The 18,086-nt window shown below is 43.2% G+C and overlaps 1 protein-coding gene across 1 annotated transcript in view; it reads right to left on the bottom strand.

Annotated features, from left to right (window-relative positions):
• Positions 1–13,982: 13,982 nt before the first annotated feature.
• Positions 13,983–18,086, bottom strand: part of LOC308167501 (synaptic vesicle membrane protein VAT-1 homolog) — a gene marked incomplete at both ends in the record, with an annotated part of 14,640 nt that continues 10,536 nt past the window's right edge. Inside the window, 2 exons of the mRNA XM_080541918.1 lie at positions 13,983–14,180; positions 17,112–17,350. Of these exons, the coding sequence (XP_080398044.1) occupies positions 13,983–14,180; positions 17,112–17,350 (437 nt within the window). The remainder of the gene's footprint in view (positions 14,181–17,111; positions 17,351–18,086) is intronic.

The following is an 18,086-nucleotide window of genomic DNA, read 5'->3' as shown; positions in this document are numbered from 1 at the left end:
CTATTATTTGAAGACTATCAACAGAAAGAGACAATACAAGGTTTTGGATTTGGACAGAGCCAGCCGTGTCAAATTCTTATCAGTGATCGCTATCTTTGTTTATACTTATATGTAAATGTTTTGTTTTAGAATGAATTCTGATTTATTTACTTTTGTCTGAGGCAGACATATTTCTATTAATTTGGTTTAAAAGCAAATGTATGACATTTCCTTTCTTTATCTTTACATCCATGCTGTTTAAAATAGAGAACGCATAATACCATGTTGGATGTGAGCGTGTGTGTGTGTGTGTGTGTGTGTGTGTGTGTGTGTGTGTGTGTGTGTGTATGTGTGTGTGTGTGTGTGTGTGTGTGTGTGTGTGTGTGTTGGTTTTATGGGTCTCACAGGGAGTTGCCTTTTGTATGAGGTCTGTGGTGGGGGACCAGATGCTGCCCTGCTGAGGAGGACCAATATATATGACCTGTGAGACCTGTGTGTGTGTGTGTGTGTGTGTGTGTGTGTGTGTGTGTGTGTGTGTGTGTGTGTGTGTGTGTGTGTGTGTGTGTGTGTAACTGCAAACCCTGGTGGCCTCTGTATAATGATACAATTATGCATGTTTGATAGAATAATCTGTTGTAGAGATCTGCTGTACCTTGTGTGCTCAGCTACCAAGGTGGTGAATAAAGCCGTTATGTGCTCAGCCATGTTTGATTTCTTGTCAAGGTTATTGAGTGAAAGCCTTTACATTCACGGTTGTCAACGGAATTCATGTTAATTACCTGGTTGTCAAGGGAACACCATAACAACCAGTTTATGCCACTTCAAATCAAAACATTTTTGAAATCTGAACATTTTAATCCCAGAAATTGCAACGTGTTACCAAAAAATAAAAAATAAAAATAAATGAATACATTAAATCATTCTAGTCTAGAAAAAAAAAGTTGGTGATTTCAGGCCTACACATTATATGCAATATATTTAGAGCAGCCTTGCAGTATACATATGAGTGGTTAATGTATTGAATGACAATGACTTCTTGTGCTATAGTCGTATATATGACACAACAGCGGCTATACATCCTGAGAGTCCTCAGGAAGGAACACAGCAAGCAGGAGATACTGGTGACCTTCTACCGCGGCGCAGTGGAGAGCATCCTCACCTACGGCATCTGCAACTGGTTCTCCAGCTGCACAACCGCGGAGAGAAATGCGCTACAGAGAGTCGTGAGAACAGCCCAGAAGATCACCGGCGCCCCCCTCCCCTCTCTGGAAGAGCTGTACAACACACGCTGTCTCAGGAAGGCCTCCAAGATCTCCAGGGACCCAACCCACCCTGGGTACGAACACTTTACCCGGCTGCCCTCGAAAAGGCGGTTCAGGACCATGGCCGCATGGTCAAGGACAAACAGACTGAAGAACAGCTTCTACCCCAGGGCCGTCCAGGCCCTGAACACAGCAAAGACCTAGGTTCTGGGCCCTGGACAGTCTGGACGGATTGATGGCAGCTGCTGGACTGAAAAAATCAGGTGTAGTGCTGAGGCACAAATATGTACATTTCAAGCCTGCAAACTGCGACACTTTAAATAAATGTGCAATAACACTATGTGCAATATGACAACCCTAGTCGTCTATCTGTACAGTATAGTATAGTGGATAGTGTACATAGCCTTTATTTATGTAAACCAGCTCCTTCCCTTCTTGTGTTTTTTTTTTAAGTGTTTTTTTTTTTTACCGTTTTTTTTTCTTTCCTAACACCAGGGGAGCCACCCCTCCTAAATTTCGTTGTTTGGTACCTGTACTGTAGCAATGACAATAAAGACCTTCAGACATTCATGAACATGGCCACACTAGCAGAGTAAAGATTAGGGTGTCTGAGCAAAGCTTAAAAGGACATGACTTTTGGCAACAAGTAAGCTAATTTTGGCAACAAGTAAGCTAATTTTGGCAACAAGTAAGCTAATTCCACAAAGGTAACTAGAGGAGAACGACTATAAATAGATAGATTTACATGTAGACGGCACTTTCTACTGTATTATAGATAGGCCTAAACATACAGTATAGCAGGAATTGTGTGCTACTGTGAGGGACTACAAAAAACACATACAGAAGGTAACTCTGCTTGGATACTACATGTGAAATGTCTTCTCTAAAAATAAATGCTTAGTCAGTCATTTGAGCTTAGTCAGCTGTCAGAGGACCAAGATAGGCATCTGTTACTGTCAGTTGAAGGAATCTACGACTTAATGCAACAACATACCAGTAAACAGAGGAGCAATAAACTGAACTGCTAAAGATGGCTTTACAGTTTGCAGAAAGACAGAGTTCTCACACACTCTTCATTCTTATGCTTTCCGGAGAAGTCAGCCTACAGCAAAGCCGGCCGTACTGGTCAGATCTCACCACTGATACCATAACAATGTCAACAGAGTCAATTATTAACAGTCTCTGGCGAGAGTCAAGACTGAGATACCATGTTGGTTTTAATTGACAGATTAATTCTGTATTCAATCTGAAGACAATCTACTCTCCTGTTTATAAATGTATTATAATTAAATTCTATCTGGATAGCAGATGCACTTGATTAAATATTAATTCATATTTCATTTTCTAGTGCTCTGAAAAGCAGCTTATTGTATGGGTCCTTCTGCTCACAAAATGACATGTAAATTACAGTGTAAACTTCTGGCAGTTCTAGTTGTAAGGTTCCTCCTATTAGATAATATGAGAGCAATATTCCAGCGCAGAGATCAAATATCAGTGAACAAGATACAACAGTAAGGCTAGTCTATTGTAATATTTTCTGTAGGCTACTCAGGGGAAACATGCAGCACTTTGAAATTATTTCACAGCTACGACGACCTCTGGTGGCCAGTGTGAGCGGTGCCTCTTGTCTTCAAGTCACACGCTTCTGACGTCATGTAGTCGCTCGCGCGTACTTTCAGTTTCTATTTCTTGAGAAAAGTGGAATCATCCGTGGGATTCAGGTTTGCAACAGGTCCGATATATACGGTATACCTACCTTTAACTCTGTTTAAGTCTATTGTATGTGGTCTACAAGCCTATATGCATTTGAACCAATTAAAGAAGATCAATTAAAGAAACGCAAAACAGTAAGTAGTATATTCAATGAAAATTGCTGGTTATATTTGCAGATGTTATACAGTTGTAGAAGGCCTATCATTTTAGAGTCCCCCGACACTTTTAATGATCGGTGTGAAATCGTGTTATCTGTAGCTTTCTTGTATTTTTACACCCTATTTGTGGACACAAGCCTAGATATACGAAGATGTATAGTTGTAATAATATAATTAAAATAATATAAAGTAACCTTTTACATACTAAAATCGATTTTCGATTAGAGTTAGATGTCATAATATTACAAGAACTATTGAGTGGGCCTAGTAGGCAGGTGGCCTAATAATGGCTGATGTGTAGCATTGTTATGAATGACAAAGACTTCGGACTTGTTTGTGCTGAAGAGCCAACCCAACTAGATACCAGGCCAGGCCAGGTGAGGACAACCCAACTAGACACCAGGCCAGGCCAGGTGGACAATGTATCTAGACCAGTGGTTTTCAACCCTCTCCTGATTCAACTAATGATTTGTACATAATTTGTACTTGATTCGTTGAATCAGGTGTGCTGGTGGTGGAACAGATCAAACATGTGGGCTGGTGGTCCCTGAGGAGAGGGTTGAAAACCACTGATCTAGACTTCTATCCTCTGTTTTTTTTCCCATTAATTATTGTCTCATTAAATGTTTTATCTATTTACTTCTTATATTTGCTTTTATTCATTGTAATTTTTATTTTCTTACTATGCTCCTCTTGCTGTATTATTACATAATGTATGTCAAGTCGGACAATGTAGTAACATTCTGGCATGGCTTGGAAATGTGACAAGGGCTGCAACTACTAGGGCTGCAACTAATGTTTATTTTGTTGCAGTGCGCACATGGCTATTGTTTACTGTACACAGAGTATGAGACCTTCCATAGTCTATACATAGCTACGTTATGTAGCTAGATTGCATAAATGCATGGGGGGAGGGGAAACAGCTATAGTTTTATAGGACAACTTCACTAGTCACACAAGTACACTGTCGTTGAACGCAGCCCTTTCAATGTGTACACCGAATGTCATGGTATAAATCGTAGAAATGGTTTAAGTTCACAATGAAATCCTAATTAGTGAGGAAAATGGTACATCTTCATAATAGTATTCAATTCAATCAAGGACCCCAATTGAAATAAGCCAGTGGCTTTCTTGGGTTTTTATCCTGTTAGTTGACCTTGTATGTAATATGTACTTTCATGTACCTACTTCTGCAAATCTTCTAATAAAGTTTTCAATCAATCAATCAATCAATTATCCCAACCACTCATGGCCCTTTGTCTCTTTGATTTCCCAAAAATGTTTTGGGCAGATTGGAGCAGAGATTATAGCACAGATTATATATTGACTTGCACATGTTTTGCAGCTAGAAAACAAGGATGGCGAATGAGGGGAGGACTGTCAGAGTGTGGGGGTTACCCCCGGACATGACTGAAAACAGACTGTTGGACAAACTACACATCCACTTTCTGCGGAAAAGGAATGGAGGAGGGGAGATTTCCTGTGTCAAAGTCATCAAGACGACTCCTAAAGCTGCCTGCATTACCTTCGAAGACAGTAAAGGTCAGAGGTCATTTAAATGAGTACGTTAAGTAACTTGCAAAGATAACCTTAAGAGGTGATGCTGCATTCAAGATTAGGGAGCAAGGAGCCTTAGAGCCTTGCAGATTGAGCAGAGATTCTAATGACATTACATAAGCATGACTAGGCACATCCCATAGACCAGCAATGCATATAGTTCCTTCAGAAGCATCTTTTAATGTATTCATTTTCTGTTTGCCGTGTCATGCAGTGGCTCAGAGAGTGGTTGAGCATGGGAATCACACATTATTATTGAACGACAAGCAATATGACCTGACAGTGACTTGGCACAAACATGAAATGGACCCAAATGAGGTAAGTCGAGCAAACATACTATCAAATATACTATCACTATTACTTTCCCCTTCTCTTCTCTTTTGTAAGGTTTTTGTCTCACTCCTCTTTATTGTATCTCTCAGCTCTTTGTGGACACGGCCGTGACAGTGGACTATAGCAAATTGCCCGGGGGAAAGAAAGCAATATCTAACATGCGCACAACCTACCCTGAAGTAAAATTCACCTTCGACCTTCACGATGTCCTTTGCACTTTAAAAGGCCCCTACTCAGATGTCCAGACCTTGACCAAGTATCTTTTGAGTCTTTTGGACTCACAGACTAGTCGAGATGCCCAAACTTCCCGTGACGCTGAGAACACTGTGGATGACAAAAGATACAACAACTCCACCCAAGAACAAACAGAAAATCAGTGGGATCCAGAGATCCTCCAGGCCTCCGGACTGGATCTGAAAAAATGTGCCAGCAGAGCCTCGGAGAGGAGTCCAACCCCTCCTCCACCATCGTACACAGATGATAGAGAACAGGCCTCCGGACTGGATCAGAATTTTTTCGATTTGAAAAAAGGTTCCAGCAGAGCCTTGGAGAGGAGTCAAACCCCTCCTCCACCATCGTACGATTCGTACCCAGATGATATGGAACAGGCTGGGGCATCGGCAAAGGAAAACTCCCTGGAGGACTTCTCCATGGTCTTAGATTCCGATATCTTCCGGTACCTCCAGAAGCACTGCTCAGTGGAGTACCAGAGCATCCTCGACAGGCATGGAGTGAACGTACAGGATGTCACCACCGAGGACATCACCACACTTCACCTGCAGGTCAAGAAAGGGGCGGTTGGACGAGGTATGGAGGGTGTAATGGCTGCACATGTGGAGCTTGGCTTGCTGTACCAGGAGAAAGAGGCCCAGCTACGGAAGGTGCATTTGGCCAAAGAGGGGCTACCCATACAGGAGTTCCAGCAGGCCGTTGAGGCTCTAACACAGACATTCCCGAAGCTATTGATCAATGAGGATGAGGCTAATGTCTACCTGGTTGGCAATGGACGTGATGTTTCAGAGGCCAAGCAGTTCCTAATGGGCATGCATGGGACTGCAAAGAAGCACAGTCAAGAGAGGAACAGACCTGTTGATGATTTGTTTGTCCCTTCTGGAGCGTTGTCCTTTGTCCCAGACACCTATGTAGATAAGCAACTCAGAAATGTAGGGGATGAGGGGAGAAAAGAATACAAAATGGCTGCCAAATTTGGAAGTGCTGTGAGTTCTGAGAAGCCAAAAGATATTTTCGGGTCCAGTTTGGGTGCCACAAAGGCTTCTGAGGATCAACAGACAAACAACAGACTGTTTACGAAACCCCATGGAAGTGAGGGCCAGAGACTGGGTACTAGTGGACCAATGTCTGAGATTACAGATTTAAAGCTTGGAATTTCAACCTTCAATTCAGGTGATCTTCAGGTCCCAAATCCAATCAGGGAGGACCCTCTGTTCAAGAGGAATGATCCCTTCCCTCCCAGCTTTGGTTTAAGCAATTCAACGAACACCACCAAAGTTAGTGAATCCTTTTCATTGAACTACATGGACCTGTCTGAAAATAAGTCAGTACCAACTGTCAACCAATCAAAGTCAGGGTCCGTTTTGAGACGGACCAACAGCTTCTCAGGGCTGGACAGGCTCAAACAACATGGGAAGATGAGTAGTTCAGATGTGTTTGAAAAGACCCAAGGAGGGAAAACCAGCAGCATGTCCGATTCCTCAAACATCAGTGAAGTCTTCAGTGTAGAGGTGGTGGTGCCCATACCTCAATGGGTATACATGAAGGAATTCTATAACACAGACATAGAAGACATGACCTCTGACCTGCAGATGAAGGACACACCAGCAGGAAGGGACGTTATCCTCCATCTGAGAGGAGCCGATGCAGCAAAAGTCAGAATTACTCAGCAGCGACTGAAAGAGCTTGTCGCCAAAGTAGCCAAGGACTTCTCTACCAACCAGCTGTCGCTAACATATCTGGGTGTTGCAGATTCTGAGAAACACAGAGTTGAGGCGTTATGTGCGGTTGTGAGGGAGAAATTTGAAAAAGTGAAAATAACTCTGGTACTAAAACGCATTGTCATACTGGGTCCCAAACAAGATTGTCAGAAGGCCCTGTCAGCCCTGAAAGAGGCAGTGCATTTGATCTCTGGTAAGAATGAAAGAATAGACCAGGAGTCGACCCTTGCAACCAACAAGATGACGAGGGACTCTGTTCAGCATGTGACCTCTGGTCCCCCACAGAATTTCAGAGACAAGCAAGATGATAAAGAGTCAGAGGAGCCAAGCTACAGAGAGGAAGAAGAACCCTCTCTGAATAAAGACACTATTTCGAACGAAAGGAAACAACCTGTTCTGAAGCTTCGACTTTTTGGAGAAAGAAAGAGTTTCAAGACAAAAAGTACCCTAACCGAAAACCAAAAATCGGAGGCAAGCCCAGCACCTAGCAGAATGGAACAGCACACCACCCAGAGGAATTCCTCTACGGATACGGCGGATTCCCGAAGTAATACCAACCGACACGGAGGCGGAGCAAGCAAATTTGGCGGGAACAAAGACGAGAAACAAACCAGGAGGGAGACAGATCTGTCTCACACAGGTGAAACCAGCGGAGAATCTACGCCAATAACGGCTTCCGGAGTGTCCTTGTGTCCTTGGTGCCTGGACAAAGTCAATCCTTACTGCAGCAAGTGCCCTGTGTCTAATCAAGCAACAACTGATCCACAAAGCGCCAATGACAAACACTATGGAGCATGTCTGAAGTCTGAGGAAAAACATGAAGAGAAAAAAACGGAGGGAGAAACTGATCTGTCTTGTCTGTGTGGAACCAGAGAGGAATCTGTCTGTATGATGGCTTGTGGCGTGGCTGTATGCTCACAATGCAAGGAGGACGTCCATATCGACTGTGAGGTGTGCCCCAAATCTGAAGAAAGTATCACTGGCATCAGAGGTACCATGAGTTACAGTGAGCTGTCCCTAAGTCTGCAGGGGTACAGCAAGTATACAACGATGAAGATTACCTACAGTGTTCCTGACGGCGTCCAAGGGGTAAGGGCCGTTTGTTTTCTTCATGCAGGAGAATTTGATGTAATGAGCAATTACAGTTGAACTTTTCAGCGGGGTTGGGAATAATGATGATGATGAATGATGATGAGATGATAATGAGAATATTTGATTAGGCTCACATTTATATACGGTCAGTTTACTGCTTATGTTTTGTATTACATTACAGTAGCTCTTTGAAAACCCAAGCACTTGATACCACTGAAAACAGAGTGGTATAATATCTCGTAGTTAGTAGTGTTAACAGGTCATAAGAATGATCTTAGAATATCGTAACATTAACAGTTTTTTTACTAGTCATAATCACAGCTATATCAGATTTCATAAACTAATAATAATTATGATAAAGCTTTTGTTAACTGTATGTAAGTAAGTAAGTAATGTTTATTTATATAGCACATTTTACAAAACAGCTGCCCAAAGTGCTTAACAGAAAACACTAGTAAAAGAGAAACAACAGATAAAAATACACTAAAAACAGGATGCAATACAAAATACAAGTGCAGAAATAAAAGTACAAAAAGTGCAGTGTCGGAAGGTATACGGCTCACCTCAGGTCAAAGGCCAAGGAGAATTTTTTTTTTAATTGAGCAAATTTCTTAAAAGCCTTGACTGTCTAAACGGCCTTTAATTGAGGTCTGATACTGTGATGTACCTTGTCATGATTCACAATCAGTTCATGCCTCCTCTGTGTAGAAGGACCAGCCGAACCCCGGAGCTCCTTTCCAAGGGGGAAGGTTTGAGGCCTACCTGCCTCTGAACGAGACGACCCGTAGGCTGCGGCCCTCCCTGGAGCGGGCCTTCCACCAACGCCTGACCTTCTGTGTGAGAGGGGGAGACGACAGGGTGACCTGGGGGGTCATCCCACACAAGACCAGCATAGAGGGAGGGAGGTCCAGGTGAGTCACTATGCGATAGATTAACACAAAACAGTAACAGTATTTTTGGGATGTGACATAGTGGATTATTTATATAGCGTGACAGGCTTATAGATGTTTATGAAGACTATGAACAACTTAAGGCATTTAACATACTTAAGTCAACTCAAAGCTGAACTTAAGTCAACTCAATTCTGCTGATTAACTCTTTTGTGAAGTTGTTTTTCTGCTTTAAAAGCACCTTTTCTGCCTCTCTGAACAAGTATCAAAATGATAAAGGGAGACTTATTGCTTTTTACTATACAAGACAAATACAGGACTGACACATGAAAGAGATAAACATCACTGATCATTGCTGTCACTTTGAGTTAACATTCAGTGGAACAAATCACAAACCAAATGAAACCGAGAACATGACAATGACATCACAATGACAATTCTGTAAACAAGAATGATTAAACCAATCCTAACTATGTGACAATGCTATGAACACATATGGGACATTTAAACATTGAGTGAAACACCTAAACATTGAGTGAAACAACACTACAACCTAAACACTACTACTTTAACACCACAGTTCGGTAGAGTGCAGTCTAAAAGATACTTCCCCTGTTTCTTTCTTGGCAGGAACGGCTACCCAGACTCTGGCTATCTGAGACACTTAGCTGAGGTGCTGAAGTCTCAGGGTGTTGAAGACGTCTGAAAGACTACACTGAGCCAAGACAGGATGAGAACCTCGAATGGACCAAATCTAAACAGGTTGAGAACAGTATATAGTAGAATATATCACTTCTACAAATAATTCCACATGATTTATCATGCTATTATATGGGGACGAAGGACAAGATGTTATCTAGACAGTAGTAGACAAGTAGTAAAGCTAGGGGATAGGCTTTAATAGTTAAATCACAGAATGTCATAGCGAGTAATAAAATGGTGAACAACCCCTTTAGCTTACGCATCACAAGTAATTGGATATGTACAATTATGATATGATAAGTAAGGTATAATAAGGACACTTATTAAGTAGTAGGTACAAGAGATGTAGAACAATAAGATATGTACAGTTATGGTATGCACAGATGTATAATTCAAGACTAATATGAAAAATGAGGTATGTGCAAAATATCTGCAAAAATATTGTATGTGCAAAGAAAACTGTGCCAATATAGTTCTTATAAAGACCAAAGTGATTAAAATACAGAAATCATTTGTCTTTTCATTAAACATTTTTACAACATTAAGTGAAACATTACGCATGTTGAAGTTGATGGAATATGCTGTTTCGTAAAGGAAGGACACATTTACTTACAGGCCTACCCCCAAAACTGGTCGTCACTATCGGCCATACAGCTTAACAGAAAGTGTGACAATTGATCTTGTAGCAATTAGCTTTTGAACACTATCCCAAACTCCTAACTCTAAGATCACTCCTATAGCCTTACGCCTAACCCTAAATTAAAAGAGCAGGGAGTATGTTCGTTCGTTGGAAATCTGCCACCTCTGGAACACCGTGGTGAAATTCAGTTTGAAGTTGCAACAACAACATCTTACCTATCAATAATATAACCTCCTTAAAAATGGATTTGCAGTGTCGGGACATGATGAAAGCCGCTATAGACAGAAAGAGAAAGACACCATTTTAGAAAAGCACTTTTCCTGGACCAAAACACCATTCGTAAATGAAATATTTCTTTCTAGACATCTCATTCCCCTGATCGCTACCAGTTAAACATAGTCATTACAACCATTAGTAAGCTTTTAGAAAGCTTGAACGTTGCACACTGTTCACATACTACTATTAAGAGAATATTACTTATTTACTTGCTCATCAATTTAAGACCATTTTGGCCATACACTGTAGTGGGGTAGTCACAGAGCATCCTAAACACATCCCAAATGAGGCTTACATTGTGTTGCTCACTACAGCTCTGATATTGCATTCTCACCTTCACGATGACAGTGTGTGCACTGCTCTGTAACCGACTACAGAGGGCGCTGTTGGTCTACATATAGACTCCATTCAAGCTGAGAGGAAGGCAGCGTCGGTTCCACAGCCCAGGATAAGGGCGTGACAAATTAAAGATAGAGGCACACAATGAAATACCATCAGACAGTTGCAATTTATTCATTTCAGTAAACATGTACAATACAGGTAAGGCATACGGCAACACAGCAGAAAAAAGCGGATTCACAGATTCGTGTGAACAGCATCATATAAGTGGTCGAACCTAGATCCAAGCACTGCAGCGAACTTTCTACAAAGAATTCAAATACATAGCGGGCAGAGATATGCAAGTGTTTGCAACTTACGAGGAATAAGTTAATAGTGCCATATGAGCTCAGGTACACGAAACACAAAAGAGTGTAGTGATTTAAGGATCTTAAGTCCTAAAAACCATCACTTAATGGACTTGGAATAAGCCTCAAAGAAAGAGATGGTCAGTCAACACACAATCAAAGAACAATTCACACTGCACCTGGGTATCTCGGCGGGCAAAAAATAGACTAGGAATTACTAGGCTACTGAGTGTCATCAATGCAAATGCAACAATGGGTTGGTACTGTATGGCTGAGGTTTTCTGAATAGGTGGAAACACCTGTCAAGGCCAGTAGCATGCAGTTCCCGGGAAGAAAGCTCCTTTTATTCCCAGTCCTGTTCCACTTAGGGAAATCCCAGCCGGATCTTAGCTCTCACTCTACCATGGTTGCCAGGAAAGAGAAGGAAAACTAACACACAACCCCAAACGTACAGTTTCAGTTCTTACAGAGATCAAAAGAAATGAAAACAAACCACGTGAACCGTTTGTGTTTTTTACAAAATGAGGAAATTCTTTGATTTTTATCGTCATTTAAATGACAAAACAAAGAGATGGGAGGAGGGCTCTCCAGAGAGTGATAGTACGAGTGAGCAGTAGGAGTGGAATGTGTTGAGCTGGCGTGGTCTAGATGAGGAGACAGGCTTCCTCTCTCTCTCTCTCCCCTCTCTCTCTGCTCTCTCTCTCTGCTCTCTCCCTCTCTCTCTCTGTCTCTCTCTCTCTCTCTCCTCTCTCTCTCTTTCTCCCCTCTCTCCCCCCCCCCCCCCTCTCTCTCTCTCTCTCCTCTCTCTCTCTCTCCCCTCTCCCTCTCTCTCTCTCTCCCCTCTCTCTCTCTTCTCTCTCTGCTCTCTCTCTCTCCCCTCCCTCTCTCCCCTCTCTCTGCGCCACAGCAGTTACCACCACAGCTGGAAAAAACATCAGCTTCCTCCAACACTGACGACTTTTGTTATATTAACCATTTGGAGTCCGTTTATTAAAGCCGCAAAATAGAAAATCCAAGAATGTTCAATGGAACATTGTGAGGTCACCATGGAAACACTATGAGATTCCCTCTGTCAGACATACTATGAAATGAAATGTATACTGTAGCAAAGGGTGACAGCGGAACGTTTCTGTGCAGAACTCAGACCCCAGACCTTCCAATCTACGGGCATCCATTATGACAAAGATCGTAACAGTCGGTTACCTCGGCAACTAAATTGTAGCCTGAGTTAACCGACTGTTACGATATGAAAATGAATGAAATATTTTTTTTTCTACATTTCATATATTGGCCACACAGATATCATAAGGATGTTAAAATTAGCCACATACGTATACTGTAAAGGAACAATACAAAAAGAGTTGAATATCATGGCACTCAGACTGGGAAGTTTCTAGAGAGGCAAACCCCTGGTAGTTTGGTATAAAAGTCAAGTATGTTCCTGGTTCGTTCTCCTGTTCCCAGGTCAAAGGTTAAGACTGACCTGGAAGAAGGTTTGGGGGGGGGGGGGCGGGGCGGCCCTTGAGACAGTACACAGTTACAATCTGGGATATGTTTCACACAGAGAGGAGGAGGCACTGATAAGGACTGAAAAGCTGACGACGGTAAATCACTAAAAAAGAGAACACAGGCTGAGGGTGTTATTTTGGAAACCCTATCTATCTAACACGTTGTGCCAAATACATTGTTTCGTAACGAACCGTTCAAAAACAAGGCGAGGGAAGTCCCTATTTCACACTCTTTTTGTCTTTTTGTGATGCATTAGTTTGTAGGCAAAGGCGAATAGGAAAGTTGGCGTTCAGTTTGGCACACACAGTCAGGAAAAAGCAGTCGTCAATCAAACTATGTTTAAATACTGGTCTACTGGCCTCCCCGTTTCTCTCGCTGTGGCCAAATCACCAAAACACATTTTGCATCCACTGAAACAACAGACATGACCATCGAAAGAGAGGGAGGAATTTCAGCTAAACGGAGTCCAAACGACTTACTAACCATATCACGCTCGGACACACACACACACACACACACACACACACGCACACGCCGCACACACACACACTGTACACATACAGCCATCAAAAAAACACTCACACAGACTTTTTCACTTTCAATAATTCACTAATGCTACTAACGTTTGCCATCTTTTAGACCTTTCAACTCATATAACGACACCTTAAATCTTCAGTCAGGATTAAGAAGAGCCTGGGGGCATGCAGTACAACTTGTAGAGGGACAATTTAAGTGTTTCTGTGTATGCTGGCTCATAAACAGCAGCTAATGGGGGTAGTTAAACATTGAAGGCTGCTGTTCGAGGAGGAGGCTGTGAAACTCAACACACAGCAACTTGTCACAGGAGCTTTCTCACTTTCTCACAGACAACAGGGGACTTACAAGTAGAGTTAAGTCACTAGTTAAGTCACTAGTTAAGTCACTAGTGTCAAAAGGACAAGGCCACTACCGCCACTGTATGCTCCACGTAGAAGTCGGCCCTAAGAGCAGATCTGAGATCAGCTTTTACCCCCCCACCACCCCCACCCCCCACCCCCAATCCAAATTCTAGGGTAAAACACAAAACAATTTGGGCCAACATCATCGTACATAAGATATCAACAGATATAAACATTAAGAGGCGATGGTACTGTAGATTTCCAAGAACCTGGTCTATGACATAGAGAAGACCAACACTGAAGTGCTTGAGTCTAAACGCTTGCATCATATTCTTTCTTTTGAAAACTCTCATTCTCAATTCTCCTCATTCTTGACCTCTTCTGTGTTGGTCTCCTCTTTCTTCTCCTCTTTTTCTTCCTCCTCTTTCTTGTCCTCCGTCTCGGCCGGCTCAGCCTCGGCCTCGGTCTTCTCCTCCTCCTTTTTGGGCTCGGGGAGGAGGATCACTTTGCCGATGTTTTGGCGCTCGTGCATACGCCTCATCGCATCACCCACCTGAGGGAGAAGGACAGAGGGGAGGGGAGAGAGGGGAGGGGAGAGAGGGAAGGGGAGAGAGGGGAGGGGAGAGAGGGGAGGGGAGAGAGGGAAGGGGAGAGAGGGGAGGGGAGAGAGGGAAGGGGAGAGAGGGGAGGGGAGAGAGGGAAGGTATCAGACATAAATTAGGTAGAGTAGATGGATAGATTGAGGTATGGATAGGTAAATAGATGTACAGAGAGATAAACAGACAGACTGATAGGTACGGTATAGACAGACAGACAGACAGGTACTGTATAGTCAGACAGACAGACAAACAGACAGACATGTACTGTATAGTCAGACAGACAGATAGACAGACAGACAGACAAACAGACAGATAGATAGATAGGTACTGTATAGACAGACAGACAGACAAACAGACAGACAGATAGGTACTGTATAGTCAAACAGACAGACAGACAGACAGATAGGTACTGTATAGTCAGACAGACAGACAGACAGACAAACAGACAGACAGATAGGTACTGTATAGACAGACAGACAGACAGACAGACAGACAGATAGGTACTGTATAGTCAGACAGACAGACAGACAGTCAGACAGACAGACAGACAGATAGATAGGTACTGTATAGACAGACAGACAGACAGGTACTGTACAGACAGACAGACAGACAGACAGACAGGTACTGTATAGTCAGACAGACAGACAGACAGACAGATACTGCATAGTCATACGGCCAGAGAGACAAACAGATAGCTACCGTATCATCAGACAGATAGCTACCGTACAGACAGACAGACAAAACAGACAGATAAGAGGCCGGAAAAACAGTGAGTGAGAGTGAGATTTCAAAGAAACATTTGATGTTTATACACGTTACACATTCCTCTGTGTGGCTCCCCTCACCCAGACGTCCTAATATTTACCAGAGCCTCCTCTCCCTCATCTCTCCCTCATCTCTCCCTCTCCCTCATATACACAATGAGAGGGACCCGCCCCCGATAGGCCTCCCCCCCAACGCCACTGTCTCTCTGCCTCCTCACTGTCTGCCTAGCCCCTGCTCACCCCACCACACCCCGACAGCAACTCCCAACAAACATCCCCCCCTGTCGAACACCGACACCACGGCAACAATGGTCGTCACCTAGCAACTGTCGTCAGACGCATATCGTTGGACAGGAGGGGCGAGGGGGGGGGGGACCGACAGAGGATTGTTGCAGTCTGACATGTTTCAGACACTGTACACACATAGGAGGAGGGAGGGAGGGGATGGCGAGAGAAAGGGAGAGAGAGGGGGAGGGGGGGGGTGGATAGGGGAGCGGGGGGGGGGAGGGAGGGGAGAGAGAGCTAATGTCTGTGGGGAGGTAGCTGTCACAAGCGTTCAATAGATTAGTCACCCTGATTTACATTGACTAGGCGAGGTGTTGAGGAGAAACAGTCACACACAAAAGGCTGTGTTGTAACTGCTGACATACACTCACAGCCATCACCTCACATATCTGATATCTCGTGACGTTAGAATTATAAGGCTCTATCTCCATTTTTGTCAAAATTTAGTTTTTTACATAATCTGATCCATTAGGTGTTTATTAATGCCTGTGTGGTGTTGTTTTTAAAATGTTGACATTTTTGAGTTAGTAATTCATAAAATACAAAGGTTCCATCTCACAAAACATAATGGAATGTAAAAACGTTGACGCTTCAATATCTCTGAACTACCCTAAACGGAGATAGAACCTTATCATTCTAAGCTCACGATCTGTCACAGAAGTATGTTCATCTGATCATAGGCATTCGCCACATTCAGGTGCAACAGATACAGAATGACCATGTCAAAAGCAAGGTTTTGTTCACGAGAATTCTGATTTCTAGACTCTAGGAGAACCCATCCACCTTTATTAAATTGACTATTTAACCCTCAAGGTCCTATCCACATCGGAGCCAAGCTTCCGCACGGCGCCGTAGCATAGCAACAGGAATCCTGCCCAGTGCGCTAGTCATACTTCCTGCCACAACTGAAGCACGCAAAACCCTCCAATCAATCTGACCCTTGACCACCGGCGTTCTGGCCAATGACGGTGAAGTGGGAGAGAGCAACGAGGGAGGAGACCGACGAGATCGAGGCTCTCGTCGGTCGGTTGGTTGTCTCCATAGGACCAGTTGCCATGGAAACGCCCGGATCTTCCAGGTGGTAGGTAGACACAAAGTCAGTTTGTTTTTAATGAACAAATTATAGGGCCCCCTCTCTTTGTAAACAGAGTAGAGGAACACTCCCCTGTGTACTGTGTCTCTTGTCTCATAAGCCCCATACGCAGGGTGTGAAGTTTAACCAACAGCCTGCCAATATCCATGAGTCCATGAGTGGACATGATGATATCAAACGCTTCTACTACAAAGGCGTGAGAGGTGTGAAGACTGTAAACAGAGAGAGGCGTAAACATAGCCTTTTAAGGGAAGTCGAGGAGGAGTGTTTGCCCCGCCCCCCCCCCGTTTATATGACGGCGATCTATCACTTCTTGAGGACTGCAAGAATCTGTGAGGAGCTGGGCTGTCTGCCACAGCCCTGGTGCTACCGAGAGAGACCCCCGATACATCATCTGAGTCAGCCAAGCATGGGTACTGCATGCTGGGTACTCACACAGATGCACATTAGCGAAAACATCCCTCCCACATCTCGCACGCACGCACACGCACGCACGCACGCACAATTGAATGATACAGTAAGGCATTCCCCCAAAGGGAATTGTCATCGTTGACAGCAGTAGCTATCATAGCCGCAGGCTGCTCTCACACACACACACACACACACACACAGTGACACACACACAGACACACAGACACAGACACAGACAGACACACAGTGACACACACACAGACACACAGACACAGACAGACACACACACACACACACCCACACACACACACAGTCATCCCACCGACAGTCACCTGTTCAAAGTGGTAGGTGGAGTCGATGCGGGGCTTGATGTGGCCCTGGCTGTACAGCTCCAGCAGCTTGGCCATGGTCTGGGCGATGAGCTCGTGGTCGTTCAGGTAGCCCAGGTGGAAGCCACACACGGCCTTGTTGGCGTGCATCAGCCGCAGGATGTTGATGTTGAACTGGTTGTACCAGATCTTAGCCATGGCCAGCAGGTTCTTCTTCTGGCCCGTCACGCAGTTGGCCGCACCTGAGGTGGCGAGATGTTAGACAGACTATTTATATTTTTAATAATATGTATTATTATTATATTATATTATATTATTATTTTATTATCATTACATTATTCTATTTAATAATTAGTTATATTATTAATAATATGTATATATATATTATTATGTATAGATTACGTGGTGAGATGTTAGACAGATTATTTATTATAATAATAATTATTATTTATAATAATAATTATATATATTATATTTAGTAATTTAAAGGCAATATTAAAAAGATGGGGTTTTAGTGTTGACTTGAACATAATGTGCTGAGGTTGCATCTCTAATGTAAACTGGCTGCATTCCACAATTTGGGTGCGTAAAATGAGAATGCAGCCTCTCCAAATCTCTTCTTGTGGATTGTGGTACACAGAGAAAACCAGTGTCAGAAGACCTGAGAGCTCTATTGGGCTGATATGCTATCAAAAGGTGACCCTTGTTATTGACAATTGTGGAGATATGAGAGGGTTACTAAGGGTTGTATGTCTGATACCGTCAAGTGTAGCGGAGGTGATGTGGAATCACACGCTTGTGATAAGCCAAGGCAAGGCAAGTTTATTTGTATAGCACATTTCATACAACAACAGGGGCATTCAAAGTGCTTTGCATACAGCATGAAAACATACAGCAAGAGGAGGATAGTAAGAAAATAAAAATGACAAGAATATATATATAAAGAGAGAGAAACAAAATAATAGACAATGAATAAAA

The sequence above is a fragment of the Nansenia antarctica genome (genome assembly GCF_963989245.1).
Source record: "Nansenia antarctica genome assembly, chromosome: 11".
Lineage (NCBI taxonomy): Eukaryota > Metazoa > Chordata > Actinopteri > Argentiniformes > Microstomatidae > Nansenia > Nansenia antarctica.
This window is presented reverse-complemented; position numbering and strand designations above follow the sequence as displayed.